Consider the following 21,500-nt stretch of genomic DNA (forward strand, 5'->3'; position numbering starts at 1 on the left):
TAGCAGGCTAAATCCAAAATGGTTTATGGTTTAAGAGTATTGTGTTCTGTTGTTGACTTTTTTTTTTTAACAATGATAAGCTGATAATACCAAGACAGGATTTAAACCTAAAACTTTGACGATAGTGATCTGATTTTTAGGGATGATTTATCCATCTCTTTCTACTTTCTTCTCTCTGACATTTGGCTTATTGTTGGCTTTGGATTGGCAACAGAAGCAGAAGTGAGTCCCAGAAATTTGAAGGATGTGGTGTAGCAGGAGGATTGAAGCAGGGAGATGTAGTGTTTGGGATGCGAAACATGTTATGTTAGTTGGATGCCTCTACTAAACTTAATGGTAGATACTCCCCTGCCCAAGATAAGTTGTTGGTATTGTAAGACCTGAGAAAACTATATCAAGAATAGTCATTTAAGGGAAAAATAAAAATATCTAGCTGACACTGTTGAAAGTTGGTACTGGCTTTGATGGGAAACATCTGGAAAACAATTAAGAGTGTGAAAACTAAGCACTGCATTGGGACCATGGTCCTTTAATTTGAGGTAGTATCAGAACTTCATTTGAAATCAAGAGCAAGTCATGCTTTTATTGGCAGAAAACGGTGTCAAAGGCTTTGAAACCAACTAGGAAATGGAAGGAGACAATTTTCTTGCTGTATTCATACCAGAAAATTGGGTTTTGCTTTGTTCAATTATGTCTCTTATTTTAATGGGGGTGGTAGCTATGTAAGAGTAGAAAAATTTTGTTGGGATCTTTGCTTGTCTTCATCATTACTGCAGGGTACATGTAATAAGGATTTGTACAGGCTCCAGAACATAGTAAGAAACAAAAACTGTAAACAAGATGTATTTAAACTAAACCCAGGTATTTTCCAGAATTTGATACTTTCAGCTCCCTGACCCACATGGATATTTTAATATGTTGTGCTTTGTGCAACAACAGAAGTCTACATCTGTGAAAGAGACAAGAGCTGTTAAACATTGGGTACAAAATAAAGTGTTAAAGGAAGTCATCAGTAGGAAATTGTTGCTTTTGCATAAAGTGCCATATGAAACAAAATTTAAATTATGCCCTTTTGTGGAAAGCATTAAGAAGTCAAACATTTATCAGTGATTATGTGAAATATTAAAGAACTTGCTGAAATGAAATAGTGTCATCTTTCATAGCTACAGATATGAGTGGCATTTTCTTCATTTGGAGATGACATCCGAGATGTTATTTGCAAGCAAAATATTATGAGGTGGACATAAAACTTTGGCATTCCTCATCTTAAAGTTGTTCTCCATTTGGGGAACTTCCTTGGTACAGGAAGAAAAAAAAATTAGCTTACATTTAGAAAGTTCTGGGTGATGTCAGAAGTGAACTCACATATTCTTAGTAGCAATTGACCTTGTAAACAAGAAGGTACAGTTTTAATTTTGTCATTCTTCAACAATAAAAAGTACCAAAATAAATAAATCTTAGAGCTATCATGGTTATGTATTGCAGGAATACATATGAACAAATGCTTAATTGATCCTGTGTTTGCAATTGATTTAATATGTGAATTAGTGCTCGCTGGTAAGGCAGCTGGACAGCCTGACAACTGGTGAATGAATGGGAAGTTTTGAAGGAAAAACTCTTTGTAAAACACTGAATTTCGAATGTATTAATAAGGTTGTAATTGCCACTGTGCTTATTTCATATATGCAATGGTAAAATTTGCCAGGATACAAATACTACATCCTTGTGATTGTGGAGAGATAAGACTTAGGACCTCAGTATCAGAGGCAAAACAATTACAAAGCCAAATAATTAGAGCCAAAGAACTATATATAGCCTGGAAGGATTTTACTGGTGCTGTTTGAAATTGTGTTTTAAGGTCATAAATCTTGTGTCTTAAGCAAATATCCTTTCAAGGAGGAGAGATTTGAACTTCATGACCTAGGGATGTGTGGGACATAGAACCCTGGTAAACTTGGATTCTTTAATCTCTACTTCTTTATTAAATTACCAAACTCACTTTAAGTCAATTTCTACTAAAATCATAATCTGAATTCCTCTTATTCATTTTGGTAGTGCATCTTTCTTGTTCAGTTTCCTCTCTTCTGTCAAATTAATTCCATTTATGCATAGTTCCCTAACGAACCATCAGTTCTCACGTAGTTAAGGAATAAAATTATGCCCTTTGAAAAACTGTGTAAACCTTTACTTATGCTTAAAATGTTGCATTCAGCAGCAAGGTATGTAGTAATCATGAAAAATGTGAGAATTCTGTCTAGTATGAGAAAATTGTATGTCTGTCTCTGAGTGGTGAGATTAAAAATCATACTTACGGCTATTTAATTGTGATTTGTCAAATAACTGAGAGCTTGACAAAGATCTAGTTCTATCTGGTTTACTTTATGGTGGTAAATTTTGGGTACTTCTAATGTGGTGGTAGTACTGCTTTCATGGATCTTGCTTATGGGCATTTAACGAAATTGCATGATATAATAGGCTGTCCATGCAATATTCTCTCTGAAAGGTTCAAGTTATAATAACATGCTTAGAATTCCTTTTTTGATTTTAAAATAGTTAGCTTGTAATGAGCAAGGCTAAAAGTAACTTCTTTTCAGTGTGGCATAGAAATAAGAAGTGGAGTTGTATATAATATTATGGTTGATTGGTATGGTCTTCGTGTCATCAGCCCATCACTTGGAACCTTGCCTGCAATAGAGATGCATACATCTCCAATAGACCTAAAGAACAAAGGAAAAAGCTGCATGCTGGAGAAGCTTGGTATCTGGCCGTCTCTTGTTTACATGCATAACCTGACATGAAATCAGTTTATATTTTATAATGAGGAATTAATATGGAAATTTCTTGGTGCATGAAGAATCAAATGACTTATAGAAGGAATGCATAGATATAATTTTTGGTTCAAATGTTTCAATTTTTTAATACTTTAAAACCTGAAGGCTCCTTGCTCAACATAAGTTTTACTTTGAGATTAATACATGCCATTTTTAACTATGCTTTCACTAATCCCAAGGTGAGGCTGAGTAAGTTTTATTAATGAAACAAATGTTTTTTGAGAGAATAGCTTAAAATCAGTAGTTCATGTGACTGAGCACGCAACTCATGGTTTTTCATTCTTATATTCAGTGCCCTGAATTGTTTCTAAAGGGGGAATTTAATGTGGAATAGTTGACACTGTGGCATAGTCAATTAATTTGCTCCAGAATTCCCTATGGCTGGATGGAAGGTTAGAGGACTGCTTGAGTTTTTCCTCCTTGGAGGAAGTAAATAATGATGTTTAGTCAACATCTGAGTAGGAAAACTCCATCTCCTTATTTTGAGGAGGGCAAATTTTGTACCTGAAGGTTATTTTTATTTTGTTCGATCCTCATACTTGCTGTACTGCTGCAGCTTAACTCCAAACCATGTGTAAGGAAGCTAGTTCAAAGCTTGTGAGTAATTTAAGACTTCTATAGTGCCATGAACTTGAGAATGAAAAACTATTCTTGTAGAACATACCCATCAACTTTGCTTTCTTATAAACCCTTAACTGATTTAGCTCGCATTGACATTCTGTGCCTTTTCTGTGTCTTGTCTACTTCTTTGCTCTTTCCATTAGATCCTCCTACTACTACCACTCGACTGCCCACGGTTCCCTGGCATACTTCGACTGATGGCACCACAGGTTTAGCAACAGAACCTAGAATAATAAATTTCCCAACATCAACCTTGCCAACAAAGCAGGACGACACTTGGGGTATCGTTGTCGGTTGTGTGGTGGGTGGGGTTCTTTTGCTGTTACTTCTTGGTACTCTGGTTGGAGCCGTCTGCTATAAGAGAAGAAAGACGTTCCGCGGTGACTACTTTGCTAAGAGCTACATTCCACCATCAGATATGCAAAAAGAGTCCCAAATAGATGTTCTTCAGTCAGATGATATGGGTTCTTACCCTGGCAGTATAAAAAAAGAAACAAAGCACCCAATGAACTTAATATCTAAAGATTATTTAGAAGACCCTGGAAAACCTGAGTTGAACAATGTTGACAATACTAACAGGTACCAGGACCGTTATGAAAGACCAGTGGATTACCATGAAGGTGGAACATTTGGAATGGGTTTTATGCATGGTGAATTTTATGAGGAAGATGACTTTGTTTCTCACTTAGATGGCGCGGTAATATCTCGGAGGGAGTGGTATGTGTAGTAACCACTGAAAACTAACATGTACCTGTAGTTCACTTCATTGGCTGGTCACTTTCAGATTGTTTATACTTACACAAGAGGAGGAATAAACTTTTTGAAACTTTTTTTGAAGGTTTTTATATTGTGACTTGACACAATAGAAATACTGAATCTGGGGAAAATGTATTTGAGCTGCTTTTTTTTCCCAATGCTGTACTACTGTTTAAGATTTGAGTTTTAACACAGAGTGCTTATATTGGTCTGTGTCAGAGTTAAAAAAAAAAAAAGACTAAATTGAAGTTGCCATTCAATATCGTTTAAGAATAAAAAATGGCTGTCCTGCCTCTCAGATTTAAAAATAAGTTTACCCAAGGCAATGATCAAATATAATCTTTGGGGGCTTTGAATTACTCCGATCTAGGTACCATCCACAGTAAACTTAATGCTTCTGTATAGCAAATATTTTACCAATTAAAATGAGTTACAGCAGAATTAAAGCTTTATTTTCTAGGGTTTTTTCTGCATAAAAATGAATACCTCTTAACATTTTAATGAGCCTTCTTGTAACTATATACTTAAAAGTTAAGTCATTGCACTGAAACTAACTTATAAGCAACATTTTGAGGAGTAACTGTAAACAGGTCAAAGGCTTGTATTTGAATAAGATGAAAGGTTATTTTTTTAGTCATTGATTTCTAAAGCTTACTTTAGTGTCTGTATAAATACATACAGTGAGATGTTTTGTTAGGCCTGTAATTGGCAGGGTGTTAAAACCCATTAATGCATACAAGATGCTCTTTGCAACTTCACAGTATGCAATTTTTGAGACCTGTTTTGGAGGCTTTGTTGGAATCTTACCATTGAATTTAAAAGCTGGTTAATTGGACACAGCTAAGGAGAAAACACCCCTATAGATTCCAAAGCTGGAGGCTGATGTGAATATGCTTATTTTCCCAGGTGCCAAAAAGCATTAGAGTTTCTATGACCAGAAATTAAAACAGCGGTTTTACGCTGCTTCGGACTAAGTAACAATACCTGCTTTGAAGAGGGTAGCCAGAGTTTCAGATTATTAGTAGGGAAGTAGACACTTGCACTGCTACTTTAGGTATTGAAAGCGCACTCTTTAGTGGTGCAACTAGAGTCTATGAAACAGGAATTCAGTCTCTGTGCAGTCTCTGTACCGCAGTGGATTTGTTTTCCCTGCATATAATCCATACTGATTTTACATGTTCTTTAAAATGACATTGTATCTGTTATACATAGGAAATCTTGTCTGACATGTGAAATAGTTCTCCTTTATCTTGAGATAAATTCCACAGATTCACCAAACTAAATCTGCTGATTATGTGAGGAGGAATGAAACAACTTTAGATGAATTCCAGAACACCAATGAATTCATAAGTAGAATATTAAATCTTTTAAAGTGCCATTTTTAAATGTTTAGCTTGAGGAAATTGAAGCTGATATGGCTCTATTAGTATTTGAAAACTGAAAAGGGAGAAGTCTGCTACCGTTGATGTGAAATAGGCTGCATAATTACAGCTGCTCCATGAGCATTGATGCTGGAAGTTCTTTTCTGTCCTCATGATGTTTGGTAGCTTACAGCATTTAGAGCTTCCCAAAAATAGTTATATTGAGTGTTGTAGACAATACACTGTGATTGCATATGACTGCATGTCTTTAAAAAAGATTAAGACAACAGCTTTATTTGAAATTCAAATGGAAAAGCATCCCTAAACAACTGAAGTTTAGGTTTGGATTAATGGAGTACTGATACATGATTGACCAGTCTCAAAAACAATAGCAAGTGATATTGTGGTTATCTGTAGTTTGAGTGCAAACACAAGAAAAGGAGTGAAATTTCTAGCAGAGGGTTCTGATCCAAATTATCTCTGGAATAAAGAGATTATACCTCTCTTCAAAAAAAACTTGATATATCATCTTTAAAAGATGGTTTTACTTGGAAATAAACATAACCATAAACCAGTTTTCCACATGGGATATCTTGCTTTTGTCTCTGTGGATTTTTTGCTTTGATTTTTTAAAAATATATATATTTAATTCCTATGGGTTGAGAAGTTGAAATGTTCTGGAGTTGAAGTTATTAATAGGGATAGGGCTTACGTGCGTTGCAATGTTTTGTACATTATGTCTACTGTAAAAAGAATTGATTGTACGTACAAATGGCTGTTGTGTGAATAAACTTTTTCTTACATTCTGGAACATAGGTAGTGTTCAAAAGTGTTGCACAGGTCTGTTCTTAAAAATTGGAGATGGAAAAGCACAATAAACCCAGAGGCTGGATAGAATGAACTAAAGTGTTTAAGCTGTTTGAGATGGGCTGTTTAGTATTCACCTAAGAGAGCATAAACTTATAAAACAAGTGTCTTCAGAAACTCTTTTAAGATTAAGAGAATGATTGAAAAATGGGGGTGTTTGCCATCCAAAACATTTGTTTTCAAGCACAGCTGATAAACTAACTAGGCATTGCATACATCAAAATAGTCTTGTTTTTTCATTCTATTGTCTTTGTTTGCTTTAACCATATTTCTTGGAATTAATCAATTCTCATCTATTCCTGACCATCTGGTGGTTAAATTGCTTTGGTGCTAGGACCATACATGTTAGGTGCTCTCTGGCTTGTTCAGCTTGTCATGGTGGTCTGGGTTTATGATCATTCTGCTGGTTAGACCAATGTTTTGCCAAAGCAATTCAAAAAACCAAATGAAGTGTACCCTGTGATAATTGCATTTAAGTTCTTGTGTGACACTGTGCTGGGATGTTACTATTTTTTCTGATGTTCAGAAGTAAATGGGTGTTTGTCATCTCACCCAAAATCAGACTCAATGGGTGGGCTTTGATTGAAATTATAACACTTTATGATGTCTTGACATGATAGCAGTATTTACTAGAAGAAAAGGCACCATGAAGTTAGGATGAAGCAGTCAAGGAACTCTTCTGATATAATCACAAGGCCAAAGCATCTTCAAGAATTCTACACCTAAGAATGTATATTAGTTAGTTGAGATTTTCGCACTTCAAGAAGAGGGCACCCAATGTAAACTAAACTCAAGCCAGTTAAAATGCAGTAGTTAGGTGACCTTCCACTGATTCACGTGGCCATTCTTCAGGAAAAATTATGTATTCTTGTGTCGTAGTTTAAGCCCAGCTTGCAGCTAAGCACAACACAACTACTTGCTTTCCCCACCCCCATTTCTTCCCACCCTACTGGAATGGGGAGGAGAATTAAAAGCAAAACTTGTAGGTTGAGATAGGAACAGTTTAATTGAAAACAAAGTAAAATATAATAATAATAATAATAATAGTAACGGATAATGAAGTGGGGGAAACAAACAAGTGATGCACAATACTTCTTTCTGGGTAATTTCCCCAGTTTATATACTTGGCATGTTCTGTGGTGTGAAATATCCCTTTGTCCTCTTCATGTGATCTGTCCCAACTATGCTCCCTCCTAGTTTTCTTTTGTGCAGCTCCTCACTGGCAGAGCATGAGAGAGGCACACACACAAAAAATAAAAGTCCTTGACTTAGGATAAACTCAACTTAGCAAAAATCAAAACATGGTGGGTTATCAGCACTATTCTCATGCTGAATCCAAACCACTGTACAATCTCCTGAGAAGAAATTAACTCTATCCCAGCCAAAGCCAGGATAGTTTATAGTGTCCAGGCTGGTATCTGATGGACACATGGAGCTTATGCCAGGAAAAACGATATATAAACTAAGGGTGGTATGTTGCGTTCATCTTTGAGGAGCAAAGTAACTTCTGCATTTATTAGAGTGCAAATCGAGTGTTGTATTTTAGGTTTTTGTTTTTTTTTTTTTAATTGAGGGGTTTTGCTCAGCTTTCCAGCATGCAGGCAGAACAACATAAGAAATCTGAGGAATTGATAAATCATATTGTATAGTCTCAGGGTTTTTATCTGTGAATAGAACATACAGCTGAAGAGGTTCTCAAAATTTCTGTCAGTGAGAGATTAAATAGAGAATGGTTGTGTTGCATTTGAATAATAATAGATTTTAGAAATACATTGAAGGTAACTGTGTTAATTTTCAATTTCTTCGCTGTTGAATTTTGTGATTCAGTACTCAATGTAAATTGAGAGCATTATTTAATGTATGCTGCCTAAATTTTGTAGGTAAGTGTTTAGTGCAGCTGACATGAATTATTCCAATTGTGAAACTTTTTGTTGAGCCTGTTGGCACTAGTTTAAAGCACTGATGATTTTAAGTTAAAGTATGTTAGCAGCTTTTCCAGTTTTGAGACTTAAAATTTGATTTCTAAGCATAGTGAAAGGAGTGGCCTTTAAAGACTGACAAGTATGCTAATTCAGTATGGGAGTTGTTCAGCATTGGATTTCACAATGCTAAGGTCAAAAGAAAAATGCTGTAAAAGGAAAAAAACACAGCTTTTTCTCTCCCTTTATTAAAATTTGTTTATAAAAATTACTTTCTTGTAGCTTGAAGTGTGAAGTCCTAAAGATGATAGGTGGTCTTAGGGTTTGCTTTAATAAGTGTAAGCCAAGTGTTTAGTGTTTGTTTGCATATTCATTGCTTCTAGTAGTTAGTATATGGGGTTTTTTACCCTGATTTTAAGTTTTTTCTTTTTTGCTTTCTGCAAACTTAAGTGCCTTTAAAGGAAGATTGTCAATAAACCATAGTTGCCTAGGTTTTTGAATTAACACCTTGTTAGCTTATTTAAGTGCAAATCATATGTTTTGTAATGTCATCTTACCTTGAAATTGAGAATGAAAGCATGCTGCTCATACTTAATAAAAGTAGTCCATAAAATTTTTAAAACAAAAATTTTGATTTCATGAACTCTTAATTTCCCCAGTTGTTTAGTTGGGTAAGTTGAAGCAATACTGCAAAAGTGCTAGTGCAGGGCAAGGTTTTCTGTTTGGCCGTGGAAGGAAGAAGCATTTCTCAGAACAACGCTGAAGTAGCTTATCTGAGTTTTAAAAGTATATGAACTTCTTATAGTTGTAACCTATGCTATCACATTGCAGATGTGCCCTTTAAGCAGACATCTTCTGTTGCTGTAGCAGGGGCTGTGATTGGAGCAGTCCTTGCTCTTTTTATCATTACCATCTTTGTGACAGTGCTGCTGACCCCAAGGAAGAAAAGGCCAGCCTATCTTGACAAAGTGTGAGTATGTGTTGGACTTTTTTTCTTACTCAGTTGAAAGCGATATGCAGAAAGAGTTTGTTCTGTACAGTAATTTAAGTGTCTGACTTAATTTAGCAGCTATTCAGCTTTTTTAATTTCAGGGCTCTATTTTCAGAGTACACAAATGTGAAATCACACATTTCTGAAAAAGAAATAAGGAAGGTAAGAATTACTTTGGAAGTAATAAAGAGCTTTATCTCATGAGAAGTTTGGGGTTTTTTGAAAGAAAACTATTCATAGATTTAACTGGAGGGCAAAAAAGGGTTCCCTCTTGACTGGTGCCAGTGACTGCTAGTTTGTTGTAACTGCAGATCTAACTTGCAAGGTAAATTGGCCATGCTTTGCAAATGTGAAGGCCCCCTAAAATAATTCCTGAAATGTTTGTAAAATTAAGCAAGCTTCCACAGATCCATGCTTACTGATTTCTTGTGCTTTCTGGAATTTTGGTTATTTCTTTAAGCCTGTGGCACAGACTTGCAGTTTACTTTGTTCAATATGATCAAACAAAAAAGAAGGAAACAAAAACGTCTGAGAAGATGTTGTCAGTTAAAGGGGATGATGTCTAGATTCTGTTTGGAACATGCATAAAAAAGTAACAAAGGCATACAATATTTGTAAATATATGTCTTTTTACATCCCATATACAGTTTCTTAAATCCCATATACAGTTAACACTAAAACTGAATTAGAGATGTTGTTCATATAGTTAAAGAGAACTAAAGTAAAATAACTAAGAACCTTTAGCATAAAATAAGTTTCCTCATTTGGATTGAGCTAGCAAGATGAATCAAGAGTCTTCTTTTGAGCAACTTTTAACATGGTTTCTCTTAAATTCTGTATCTGAAGCTTATTTCTATGAATGATCTTAAACATTTAAATTATTTTATAACCACTTGCTTTCACTGAGAAAGTTAAAATTGAAAAGGTCTTGCATGTAAGAATTGCTAGTAAAGGCTTTCCCTTTCTAAGGGAAGTCTGTAATTTAAAAAGTTGTTCAAACTGTATCTCGTAACTTAGAAACTATGTTAGATACCAGTAGTTTCTAATCCTCCTTAGTTGAAGTGTTTGGGGGGAAGTTCAGTCTGCTAAACACAGGATGCAATAAATAACAAATTCTGGATAGTGCTTTTCTACAAAAAGTGTCTTCCTGAATAATAGCCAGTGGTAGACATATTCCATTACAATATATCACATCTGAGTCATTGCTGACTGAAAGGTGTTTGTCCCTGAGTACTGAATGCTGGATGATTTGGCAGTTATTATCTGACCATTCAATTGGACTTGACAAACATGATGTGTTATATTTCATTCCCCCTTTTACTACAGGATTGATCTTCCACCCACTCACAAACCAGCCTCATTTGGAGAGAGAACGTTGTCAGTGCCACAGAAAGAAGCTATGCTTCAGGTGAGTAAGTGTTTATATGCATCTTAAATTGACTTAAGGAAAGTGTTAACTTTGCTTTATTATGTTAACTTGGTCTGATTTTGTCATCCCGGTAATATATGGAAACCTTCCAATGGTTTCACAACCAAGCTGTTTCTCTACGTGTGTGATATCCAGATCTGTTATCTATAATGTTAAAGTCATCCTTAGAGGTGGAAACTTGTAACAGCCTTTGACAGACACAGCTCCTTTTGAATTAGAAAAATCTATAGTTGAAATTCTGTGGTAAGAGAATATACATAGCTTTATGAAGCAGTCTTCGTAAAAGGGAAAAATTATGCTTGTAAACTTAAAAACTGACCTGATCAAAAGCTCCCTTGCTGGTAACAACTGCCAATCTTTTGAGTTATTAACGGTTGAGGGGTGGGGATAGGTTGAAATTTGGGCTTTGACGTGGCTAATCTACCAAAATAAGAGTTTGAGCCTCGTTGAAGATTACTAAATTGCTTTTAAATATTTGCAATTATGTAACTTCTAATTTTATCTTTTCTGCTTGCATTTACCAGCAACAAATGACCCCATACCAATTTCATGACAAACAGTTGAATTTTTCATGTGCTTTCAGGGGTAGCTTCTTGTCATCTGAAGTAATGCTGTCCAAGCAAGACAACAATAGGCAAGAAACTTCTTTACCAGCATTTAATGTTTGTGTGGGTGTAGTCTGATCAAACCAATTTTTAGAGGTTGCACTGGAAAGCTGATTCTAGCAAATGAAACACTTTGAGTAAGTGGGGAGCAAGGAAGGGTAGGTTCTTCCTTACAGTACGGTTTTGAAGTTGACTAGAGTGCTTGGGAAACCCCAGGTGAATTCAGGCTTCTCTTGCACTAGGCATTGTAGAGGAGACCTGTTCTTGAGAGGTTACTTAAGCTAATGTCAGTTATAGATCCTTGCCATGGCCCCTAAAGTCTCTTGTGTATGTGTGTTTATATTACATTAATCAGTCAGATTTTTTTAGATTTCTGCTTATGTTGAAGAAAATTTCCGTCATCTATCAGTATTTGTAAGAATTAGATTGTAATTGTTTTTAATAAAATTTTTGTTCCATCCTCAGTACATACCATAAATAATGTGATTCTAAGCACTGATGTGCCAAATCATAACACTGAGCTAATTAAAATAATAATTTGTTTATAAGAAATATCATTTTTCCAATACTATGATGTATTTTTGCAATTTTAAGGACCTATAAAAGTCCTTTCTCATAGAGGGGGAAAAGGGGGAAAAATCTTCACCTACCTTTAAGAAAGATTTTGATGGAGTTCTTAATAACATTGAAAATATTCTTGTAGATTTTCTTTGTGATTGATGGTTACTAAAGTTCAGCAAATAGCAGTTGCTGATAAAAGCCTTCCTTATGTCATAAATGTTACAATGGGTAATACTTGTGTATATTGTTGCTGAGTGAAGCAGGAAAATAGTCTGAGATCCACTGCTGCAATAGTAGTGGATCTAGTAGTAGCAGCCTGATGATTATAACATTGTGAAGGTAGAAAACATTTTGTTGGCATAAAGAATAATAGGTCTTCATCTTCTTACCTTAAAGGTGGTTAAGTACCAAAGATGATACAAAAGAACCAGTGCTTTTCTGTGCTCAGGATGGGCATCCAGGCTATTTCTTCTATTACTACAGTACTCAACAATTGCAAATTTTGATGAATTACTCTTCTGCTAATATTTCTGCTTAAAGTATTTGAAAAATATTCTCTTGCTTATAGAATCAAAATATATGGTCTATTGTGGTATTTGTGCATCTGTAGTGCTGCTAGATGGCAAAATTACAACACTAGGAAATGCATTTATTTGTCCTTTACAGAGCAACTTATAAAGGAGGTAGACATAAGAGAATGTGTACCTTATTGCTTTCCTCTTCAGAACTTTGCTGTCTTTGAATTTTTTCTAGGTTGTGCTTACTGTGATTTCTGTTAACGGGTACTAAAGAACTTATGCTGAATCTGACTGTATTCTTGGAATGTTTAATTAAATGTTTTATGAAAATGTATTTTGTAAATAGAGAAAAAATCATAAAGAGACTGAATTGAATATTTGTTTTCCACAAATTAGATAAACAGAGTTTTAAGTTGTTTTGGGAGGAGAAAGATTCCCCTTCAGGTTAGGTGTTAGCCAGATTTTATTTAAGAAATGGATGTTGCCACAACACTGTTAGCGTACCTGTCTTTCTGTCTGTGGAACTCCAGAACTGAAAAGACCTGGAGCTGGAGGCTGTCTTCTTAGATGATACTGCCTCTAATCAGTATGTACTCTGTTATGCTTGAGGCAAGAGCTTCATTTTATCTAACAGAAATAAATGTCAAAATACTTGCTTTAGCCAAGAAGTGATTGGTTGTGTTGTTTTGGTGTACCAAGCCAACATTTGGATAGCTGTAAAGAGGCAAGAGAAAGAAGTTAGCAGCCTGTCAGGATGTCTCATCCTGTCACTAAATGTCTGTACTCACCACTCTACTACCTGGTGTTCCAACTGCTGTCGTGCCTACCCAGAATGAGATGCCAGGTGAGCCTCTTACTGGCTAGTTAAGATGTAAACTTCTGGATCTTCTAAAAAGAACTGTAGGGGAAATGTCACTGCTTTGTCAACCACAACAGATGATCAGTTCAGCCTGAGTGGAAATGATAGGCTGCACAAAGGTGCAAAGTAAAGGAGTGAATTTAAATGGTGTCTTCTGCATACTCACAATAACTTAGAATTGAAAGTGGATTTATTCAATTTAGGCTGATTCTGGTAAGTTTTTATAAATAATGTGCTAGTTTTTCAATCATCTCTGCTGTTATTCAAATCATGGACAAGTAGCTTTTTTTTTTATCTTTTAAAGTATTTAAGATTCAGTACTTATTAATATTACAGTATTAATTTCAGCTGAAATTCTCCTTTTTGTACTCCAGCAATCAGTGTTTAACTGATTTTATGCATATCTGAGTCAGCAGGTGATGGCATTAAAATGAAGAGAAATTAACTGGACCTGTGAATAGTACTGGACGGCCGGTATCTTTCATGGATACTTCTTGAGACTTGGAAACTTTCAGTTTACTTTAAATATACATTCTCATTTACCTGCTTGTGTTAATAATGAGCTATCAGTATGTACAAGTACTATGTAACTGAGTACTCATAATTTCTCTGTACTGGTTTTTGAAGATACCAATTCATGTGTTCTTGTGAGTCACTTCAGAACTGAGAAAAACTGGTTCACTTATGGCCCTAAAAGAGGAAGGCAAAAGTCCAAAGCGTAAAAATACAATGGAAAAAAATTACATTATAGCTTTATTTACTATGAAGACTTGTCAACTCTTTTGTCAACAGCACTGTTACTTTTGTCCAGGTATTCTTTTAATAATCATTGCCATGGAAACGCTATTCTGTTGCTCAGAACTATCTATTACAGGTAATGTGAAAGAGTGGTGAGCAGCCTGAAGGTTATGTCCTTGTTGAGAGAGGAATCTCTGCTTAACAATATGGGTTTTGAGGTGAATAAGGAAGAAGTTGAGCAATGGAATATTTCCAGTGGCTTAAACAGGAATTTTTCTATTGCATAATATTTTAAAAAGGAGTGTAAGAGGGTGCACTAATTCTGGGAGTCCTTGGCATCATTAGAGTAAGCTTCACTGTTTCAAACAATATATTGCTAAGAAGCAAAAACTTATTTACTTTCCTCTAAACATGCTTAAGATGGGCAGTCTTTGACAATGTTAAAGAACTGAAGTTATTATTAATTTGACAGGTACTTCTGAAGGAAAGAAAAAAACATGTTTTGCACAATGCAGTGCAGCATTCAGAGTTGTTGAAGGATTTAGAATTTAACAAGGCTCTTTTGTAACTATAGAAATAGGAGTGGATAAGGGAAATGCAGCCCAGTAAGTATGTCTGGCCATGAGAAGACTGACTTGAGACTTCCAGGTTGGAAGAATGCCTCACTATTTAGACAAGCAGAGTTCTTTAACTGTAATATTTGTATTACTGATCAAAACAGGAAAGAAAAATATGAAGTTGTCTTAGCACCATTAAAAGTATCAAATACCATTTATCAAATGATGATATTTCTGAATCAAATTTGAAAACATCAGCCACTGAGCCCTTAAACCTAGTATAATACTGATTCATTTATGGATTATGGTTCTCTTGCACTCTTCTATTTCTTTTCCTAATGCTTTTTATACAGGTGGGAATATCTCTTCCTTGATGAAAAAGGAAGCAGTATTGTTATTATTTGCCTTAAACCAAAGAACTGTTTAGACAAACAAGATTGAATGGAAGGGAACACAAAATGTGCATCAATAAAATAATCTGTATTGATGAAGGATCTTGCAATAGGAAAAACAAAATTACCAGATTGGGGTTAGAATGAGGCACATGCTATTCTGGTTTCCAGTGAGTCTCTAAATCATGTCCACATCCACTGTTGGTAGAATTCCTCAAGCAAGCAGATTTGTTGTTGTTGTTTTGTTTTGATTTTTGTTTAAAGAACATTAGCTTTTGGTGGAGATGGGACTTTTTTTGTTCCCCATGTGTGTTTTGTCTCCTTGTGTGGTGAACTCATGCTCTCAGCTCAGGTTTGAAGGAGCAACACTGCCTGCTAAGTAGTAAGTCACATATTCTCAGAAATGCAGACTGCATTTTAGGACTTGAGAAGCAAAAGCACGTTGACTTTAAGGGCAGGAGGGGATACTTTGAAATAGAATTATAAGACAAAAAGCTTGACAAACTAAAGTTGAAAAATAAACCTGTGAAGATGGTGAAAAATAACTGTTGGACGAGTGGAAAAAGTTAGGAAATATTAGATGATTTTTGAAGAAATTTTACATATTAAAACTTAACTCAAAATTACTTCAAAACTTTACTAAACAAATGTGGAAAGGTAAAAAGTTAAGGGGAAGGAGGAGAAAGTAAGAACAAAATATTACTGAGATTGGGTTCTCTTCAAAATAGTTCTTGAAAGTAAGAATACGGATATATGACCACTGGAAATGTTACCTACCTGTATGAATACTTGTGGAGGGGCTTCTGCACAAAGATCAGCAACCTAGCCTACTTTGTGTTGCTGCTAGCACTGTGATACTGTTGGGAAAAGATGGAATTTCAAAACAAAAAATACATACGATTGTGCGAAGGTGTTGCTTTAGCCTATTGTGGTCCTGTACTATGTGTAGCATAAAGGAAGAACTTTACTAGGAGTGATGATACCAGAGTACAAACTGTACCCTAAATCGTAATTCTTAGATGGCATTACTTGGTGTGATTTAATCAGCCGTTAACTCAGGCAGTTGGTGATTAACTGGATGTTTGAAAACAGTCCATTTCACAAATGAAGTTTTTCTATCATAATGGTGAAGAAAAAAATAAACGTGAAAGAAGGGAGATTTCAATGCTTCTGCATGAAGTAACTTCTCATCCACCAACATTCTCAAGTCCTGCTCCTCAGAACTGCTCTCAATCACTTCTCTGCCCAGCTTGTGTTTGTGTTTATGATTGCTCTTACCTGTGTTTATGATTGCACCTGAAAGGTGCAGGACTTTTCTCTTGGCCTTGTTGAACTTCACAAGGTTCACACAGAGCCACCTCTCAAGCCTGCCAAGGTCCCTCTGGAGGGCATCCCTTTGCCTTCAGTATGTTACACACCACACAGCTTGGTGTTATTTGCAAACTTGCTGAGGGTACCTTGATCCCACTGTCATGTTGCCAAAGAGATGTTAAACAGTGCTGGTCCTGATACGGACCCCTGAGGAATGTCACTTGTCACTGGTCCTTGCTTGGATTTTGAGCCAGCAATGAGCCATCTCTGAGTGTGACCATCCAGTCAGTTTTTTATCCACTGAGTCGTCCACCCATCAGATCCATGTCTCCTCAGTTTAGAGATGTCATGTGAGACAGCATCAAATGCTTTGCATAAGTCCAGGTAGGTGACATCAGTTGCTCTTCCTTTTTCCACCAACACTATGATCCTGTCATAGACAGCCACTAAATTTGTCAGGCTCAATTTGCCCTTAGTGAAACCATGATGATGGTTACCCACCATCTCCTTATTTTCTATATGCCTTAGCATAGTTTCTGCTCCTTCATCTTGCTGGGCACTGAAGTGTGGCTGACCTGTAGTTTCTCAGGTCATCTGTTTTTAGACCTGGGGGTCTTATTTCCCCTTTCTCAGACAGTGTGCACCACAGTCTTGCCACTACTTCTAAAACAAGGTGGATAGTGGGTTAGTCACTTCCTGTGAAAGTGTCTTCAGAACTTGCAAATGTATCTTATCAGGTCCACTGAACTTGTTCACCTCCAGATTCCTTAGCTGATCTTGAACCTCATCTCTTATTGTTGGCAGTTTGGCTGGGGTGAAACTAATTTTCTTTGCAGTAGCTGAGTAGCTGGTATGGGGCTGTGTTTGGGATTTGTGCTGAAAATAGTGTTGAAAACTCAGGGAAGTTTTTTATTGCTGGACAGCATTGGGACTTATTCTGCTGCTTGTACTGCCCTGCCAGCAGATGGACTTGGGGTGTACACAGAATATTGGGAGGGAGACAAGATATTGGGAGAGGGAACACAGCTGGGACAGGTGACCCTGACTGATCCTCATCTTTTTTCCAGTCACCATTGGATTGTAAGAAGGATTCTAAATGATAACCAGATAAGACACTACCTAAGGCAGAGTGTATTTTGGGATGACTGGTGTTTTTTTGTATTTACCAAAGCTGTTCTGCAGTTTTGAATCTTGCCTTGTTTCCCCTGTAACTTTTCTTCTTTCAGAAAGAACATTTTACTTTGCAGAGCCAGTACAGAGAGAGAGATGCTGGAAACTTGGAGCACATGGTAAATAATAAGATGGCTTGAATTCCTGATTGAAGCTTTGATTTCATCTTATTCCATAAAATAAACTTAAAATGTTGGTTTTCATGAACAAAAAAATATTTGTCCATCCTGGTCAATAACTGTTTGATTGTGTGAGTTAAGTGAAAAGTGGCAGTACCATTTTAATATCCTATAGTAGTTTGATGACTAATTTAAATACTTAAAAACTCCAGCTTTCATTTCTTGGTGAGCAATATAAAGCAGAGGAGTGTTGACAGACATTTTGGTAGTTGCTGGTTTGCTCTTTAGATTTATTGATCTTTAGAGTCCAACTTCATTTGAAACAAGCATTTGAAGTCAACTGTCTCTTAGGGAAATTTATAAGTTCCTGTTTCTTTATTCATAGGGCTGTCTTGGAGATAATGTATCTTTGATTTTGCTTAAAGCTTTACCAAGAATAGGAATTTCAGGTTCTATACATGAACTATGAAACTTATTACTTCTTATGTGTGTTTAGAAAACTGTGAATGGAAGGCAACTTACTTGTGGAGCTGAAGAGCCACAGGAGCAAGAGGATCTTCAGCCTATGTATCCTGTTTATCAGCAAACTCACTACAAAAATTGGAGCAACAGATACCCACAAAGCTCAGGACCTGTAAGAGCCTACATCAATACAAGGGAGCATTATGTATGATTCTGTACTCAGATGTCTTTAACAAGGAATTTATTACCTGTTGACTCTATGACCCTCATGTCTTTTTGGCTTTCATCTCTAAAATAATTGGGTTTTTTTAATGTGTGAAAAAAAATGGATGGAGAATTTTATACAGGTAAACCATATGGAATTTAAAACTTGCCTCTAGTACTTGGTATGTCTGTGTTTTTGTAGTAATATTGATCTGCCAAATGAGGAGAGCAACTTAGCTTTTTTAACCTTCACAGTCATAATCTGTATAACCTGTATTAATTGTTTGGCACGTGCCAAAATGTAGTTAAGCTTTTTTTGCTGGCTATCTATGGGAGCATTCTCTCTGGATATTTTAAAAGAACCTTTCCCATATAAAAGTGAATAAATATGAGCAAGACAGCTGAATCCCTTGTGACATTAGCAGTCTCAGGCTGAGCCATCTTAGCAACTTGAGATATGAATTTGACTGGCCTTAGCTATTGATTTCTCAACCAGCTCTACCTCTCTCAGTCAAATGAAAAACTAGACTACCTCTCAAATACTGACTGGCTGGTCCATAAACTATACTGTTTTTCTTCTCACCTTGTTAAAAGTGAAGCAATTCCCTTACATCAAAAGCTTTTTGTTGTCTATTGATTCTGCTTGTTGCTGGCTTTGTTTTTACAGTTAGGTCTACATGAAACCTAGTTGAAAGATGACTAGGCAGACAGAACTTTCTGTAAGTGTCTTTTGTGAAGCTACATCTGTGTTCCCAAATATGACTCCTATTTTAGGTGCTGCAGAGTTTATTTTCCTTGGTAATAGATACATTCCTTGGTTTTTTCTTAGTTTACAACAAAACTGCCTGTGATGTGTTCTTATGTCTTAGCAAGAAAAGAAAAGCTTCATCAACTTCAAATGCTTGCTAGCACTATCCTTTAACCTTAACCAGTAGTGTGAAGTAACTGGAGAATGTCCTGACATTACCAGTGCTAAAAGTATCCCACATGAATCTTTTGTGTCTGTGGTAATGCTTAAAAAATGTGCTCATGATCTTGCTAGAAAAATAAGTTTTCCTGTGAACTAAAAAGTAAATATTTATCAAGTAAAAATATGTATATAATGTGTTAGTGCTGAAATGAGCTCATAGGACAATCTTAAAATATTTTAAGACAGTAGAAAAATGGGTTGTGTCTAAAATTTGCCAGAGAAACTTAAGAGACTTGAGTATTCTCTAAGTACATTATGCACATAAGTACAGAATGATGATTTTCAGTCAGATGACATGAAGGACAAGACGTTAGAATGCTTGGTGTCATGCTGAACTACCTGTTGCACAGAACTGAACATTACTTCTGGGGTATTAGTGCGTTTTTCTGCAGATGTTTGAATTTTTTTAGAGGCCAGAGTCAAGCTGTAGAAGGAGCAGAATTGAAAGCTAGCATAGGTGAGTGTGCTGCAGGCAGGGGGCTGTTGTTAAACCTGTATTCAACCTGCATTCATCTCCATCACTGTACAAGTTCATGAGACCTCTGTCCACAATTGGGCCAGGTAAATAAAATTCTTCTAGTTTGTTACAGGTAGCATCTAGAAGATTATGGCTTGGGTGCCTGTATTCTGGACTCTGTAGAAGTAGGTATTTCCTGTTCTCTTGCTAAGCAGCTTTCTGTTAAATGATGTGGTTGAAGTTGACAGCTGAAGGAATGGCAAAAAGAAAGGTTGGACAGAACCTGCTTCTTAGGAGCTATCTTTGAAGCACTGGCACCTTGCTTTTCTCTTGGGAACTGGGCACATTCATGTAAATTGAGCAGCTGTTTTCAATTTTAAAGTTTCCTGCTGTATTTGAGACCTAAAAAAGGGCTTGTGTCCCTCAAAATTGTTTTTCCATAATGTTAGTTTAAGTAGCTATCTCTTTACATGAGCATTGCCTCGCCTATCCTTACATTACTGCAGCTCCAAAAAGCATCAGCTGTCAGAACATTGAAAGAAGTCAGTGTCGTGGACAAATGAATGACAGAATGCAGAGAGGAACTATACTGCTTAAGATAATTTGATCAATATTACTGAGCAAAACTTGATACCAAAAATATTTGAATAGACATTATAGAATGGCTCAAAACTTTTGCTGTGGCAGTGCTTCCTCTGCATTCATTAGTACAATGTGGTATTGAGCAGGTGATCACTTCAATCCCTTTTGCAAAAAAAACATTTATTTTAGATTCAGAAAAAATTCTTCTACTGCTTTTTATAATTACTTGCAGATACTTTTTTTTTTGGTTTTTTTTTTTTTTTTTTTTTTTTTGAAAGAGATAAAACTTTAGGGGAAGGAAGAATGCTATCAACAAAGCTATCATTTTTTTTAATGTGTAAAAATAGCTTAAAAAATAAAAATGTAATCCAACTGTGTTGTCCAAGTTACATATCAACAAACTACAGAAAGCTTGATTTGCAAACTACCCATCAGAATGTAGTTTGCCCTAAAGTCATTAAGGAAATACATTACCACCGACAGGTTTGTTATCTGTGAGAAATGGTTTCTTTGTAATCTATTCAGGGACATTTAGTATATTAAGTTTTTGAAATGTTACTTTTAGATTTAAGTGTGGCTGAATTTGGGGGAAGAAATTTGGCAAAGAATGCTCAGAAGAGAACAGAAAAAATGTCTGATAATTAGGCTTTCTCACTAAAAGGATTGTACATATAGAAGTAAGTTTGATCTGCTTTTGTAAGATGTAGAAAATGTCCTTTTATATTTTTGTACATTTTTAAATGCTTGTATTTGTAATTTGACTGGAATAAAAACATTCAAAATAAAGCATTTTCTTCTGTTGTTTAGATTTAAGATTACTTAAAATGCAAAGTCTGGTAAAATGCATCTACTTTTTGGTGTTATGTTTCTTCTGTGATTGTATATGCAGAACATGTTCTTTTTACTAACTCTACCACTTTGAGATATTGTGGTGTTGCTTGCTGAAATCCTTCTAACTTTCATCTTACATAACAGGAAGCATATAGTACTGTGTGAAAATGCAGTACTGAGGTGAACTGAGCACCCAGAATCTCTGGTGAGGGAGGAGGGGAAGATTAGTAATTTGCAGCTCTAGCATTGGTAAATGTAAATTGTCCTCTGCCCCAGTATCTCTAAATTCTACAAGGTAGTCTAATTGTAAAAAATCTAAGATTTTAATGTTTGGAGTATGTCCAGAATGACTGTGGATACAATACAAATTTTCATTTGCATTGTATCCA

The 21,500-nt window shown here is 35.8% G+C and overlaps 1 protein-coding gene across 6 annotated transcripts in view; it reads left to right on the plus strand.

Annotated features, from left to right (window-relative positions):
• NECTIN3 (nectin cell adhesion molecule 3) overlaps positions 1–21,086 on the plus strand; it is a 60,710-nt gene extending 39,624 nt beyond the window's left edge. The window contains exons 6-9 of one of the 6 annotated variants that reach the window (XR_010026658.1): positions 9,187–9,325; positions 10,673–10,754; positions 13,732–17,605; positions 18,102–18,188. Coding sequence is in view for 5 of the 6 variants with exons in the window: in XM_063148212.1 (XP_063004282.1) it covers positions 3,596–4,179 (584 nt within the window). In the remaining variant the exon portion in view is untranslated. Of the gene's footprint in view, positions 1–3,595; positions 6,381–9,186; positions 9,326–10,672; positions 10,755–11,358; positions 13,675–13,731; positions 17,606–18,101 lie in introns of those variants that run through there. The other 5 variants (XM_063148213.1, XM_063148214.1, XM_063148215.1 and 2 more) reach the window with 5 other exon arrangements.
• Positions 21,087–21,500: the final 414 nt, after the last annotated feature.

Source organism: Melospiza melodia, chromosome 2 (genome assembly GCF_035770615.1).
Source record: "Melospiza melodia melodia isolate bMelMel2 chromosome 2, bMelMel2.pri, whole genome shotgun sequence".
Lineage (NCBI taxonomy): Eukaryota > Metazoa > Chordata > Aves > Passeriformes > Passerellidae > Melospiza > Melospiza melodia.